The sequence below is a fragment of the Limulus polyphemus genome, unplaced genomic scaffold (assembly GCF_000517525.1).
Source record: "Limulus polyphemus unplaced genomic scaffold, Limulus_polyphemus-2.1.2 Scaffold6130, whole genome shotgun sequence".
Lineage (NCBI taxonomy): Eukaryota > Metazoa > Arthropoda > Merostomata > Xiphosura > Limulidae > Limulus > Limulus polyphemus.
In genome coordinates this window covers 31,527-32,774 of record NW_013671740.1, presented here as the reverse complement: position 1 = coordinate 32,774, position 1,248 = coordinate 31,527, and the positions used below count along the sequence as shown (strand labels likewise).

The 1,248-nt window shown below is 36.2% G+C and overlaps 1 protein-coding gene across 1 annotated transcript in view; it reads left to right on the top strand.

Annotated features, from left to right (window-relative positions):
• Positions 1 to 908, top strand: part of LOC111089401 — a 7,438-nt gene extending 6,530 nt beyond the window's left edge. Inside the window, exon 3 of the mRNA XM_022401836.1 lies at positions 526 to 908. Within this exon, the coding sequence (XP_022257544.1) occupies positions 526 to 908 (383 nt within the window). The remainder of the gene's footprint in view (positions 1 to 525) is intronic.
• The last annotated feature ends 340 nt before the right edge of the window (positions 909 to 1,248 follow it).

Genomic DNA, 1,248 nt, shown 5'->3' with positions numbered 1-1,248 from the left:
ACGGGGATTCGAACCCGCGACCCTCAGATTGCGAGTCGAGCGCCTTAACCACCTGGCCCTGCCGGGCCACGGCGATATGTCCGCGGACTTACAACGCTAGAATCCGGGTTTCGATACCTGTGGTTGGCAGAGCATAGATAGCCCATTGTGTTGCATTGTACTTGACTTCAAACAAACAAACAATACTTACTTATTCGTCTGAAAGAACCAACTAAGGATTAGTGATGTTAATTTCTTTCATCATTAAGCTGATTATTATCAAGATTATTTAACAATTGGGATATTTTTACGCTTTATTCAAAGTAAGATATTTTAAGCTGGCTAAGTTCATGAACAGAATCTTTTAAAAATGACATTTGTACATATTATTTTCTTTTATTACTTTGTCAAAAATGAAATAAGTTAAAACGAAAAGTTTCCGTGTACGAAAAGTGGTTATTAAGTTTTATTTGTTTTATTCGATATCGAATGCAACAAAATATCGGTAAGATGAAAAGTACGTGACATTTTTTTTTTAATTTTCAGATGATAAAATCATTAAGCTTGGATCAAAATATGAAGGTGGATTTCAGGACGACAGTTTTTATGGAACTGTTCCTTCTTCTCAATGTCTCCTAACATCTGACGTGCAGGCATCCATTGATCACGATGATGACTTGAACACTTGCATCTATATAAAACAAGACGCAGAAAACCAAATGGTGTACGCTAGGGGATACAATGTGGATCCGCTATCCCAAGTTGTCCAGGAAATAATCAATAATAATCCAGGTTCTCCAGTCACAGCATCTATCACTATAGGACCGATATATAATATTGGACAAATTCTGCTTTTCATGGGAACGAGGTACATCGCGTTAGTGAAGTCTGAACAAACATGGATTAAAGCAGGCGAAAATCATGTATAAATTTTTAATCGGTAAGACGATAAACCACCTTTTATACCCTAAACACAATGAACCAATTTTTAATCAACCTAAGCCTTTTCTTCAGTGGTTTTATCGTGAAGTTTGAAAATCAAGCATGCTTTGTTTTAACAGAAACATCTTTTAACACCTAAATATATATTATTGAATCTTAAAGAATTGAATTTACGGTTTGTTACAGCACTAATATCAATTTACCACCTGTAAACTTAGTCATCTCACAAATTCTAGCCCCCCAGTGGCACAGCGGTATGTCTGCAAACTTACAACGCTAGAAACTGGTTTCCAGATAGCCCATTGTGTAGCTTTGTGCTTAACTTCA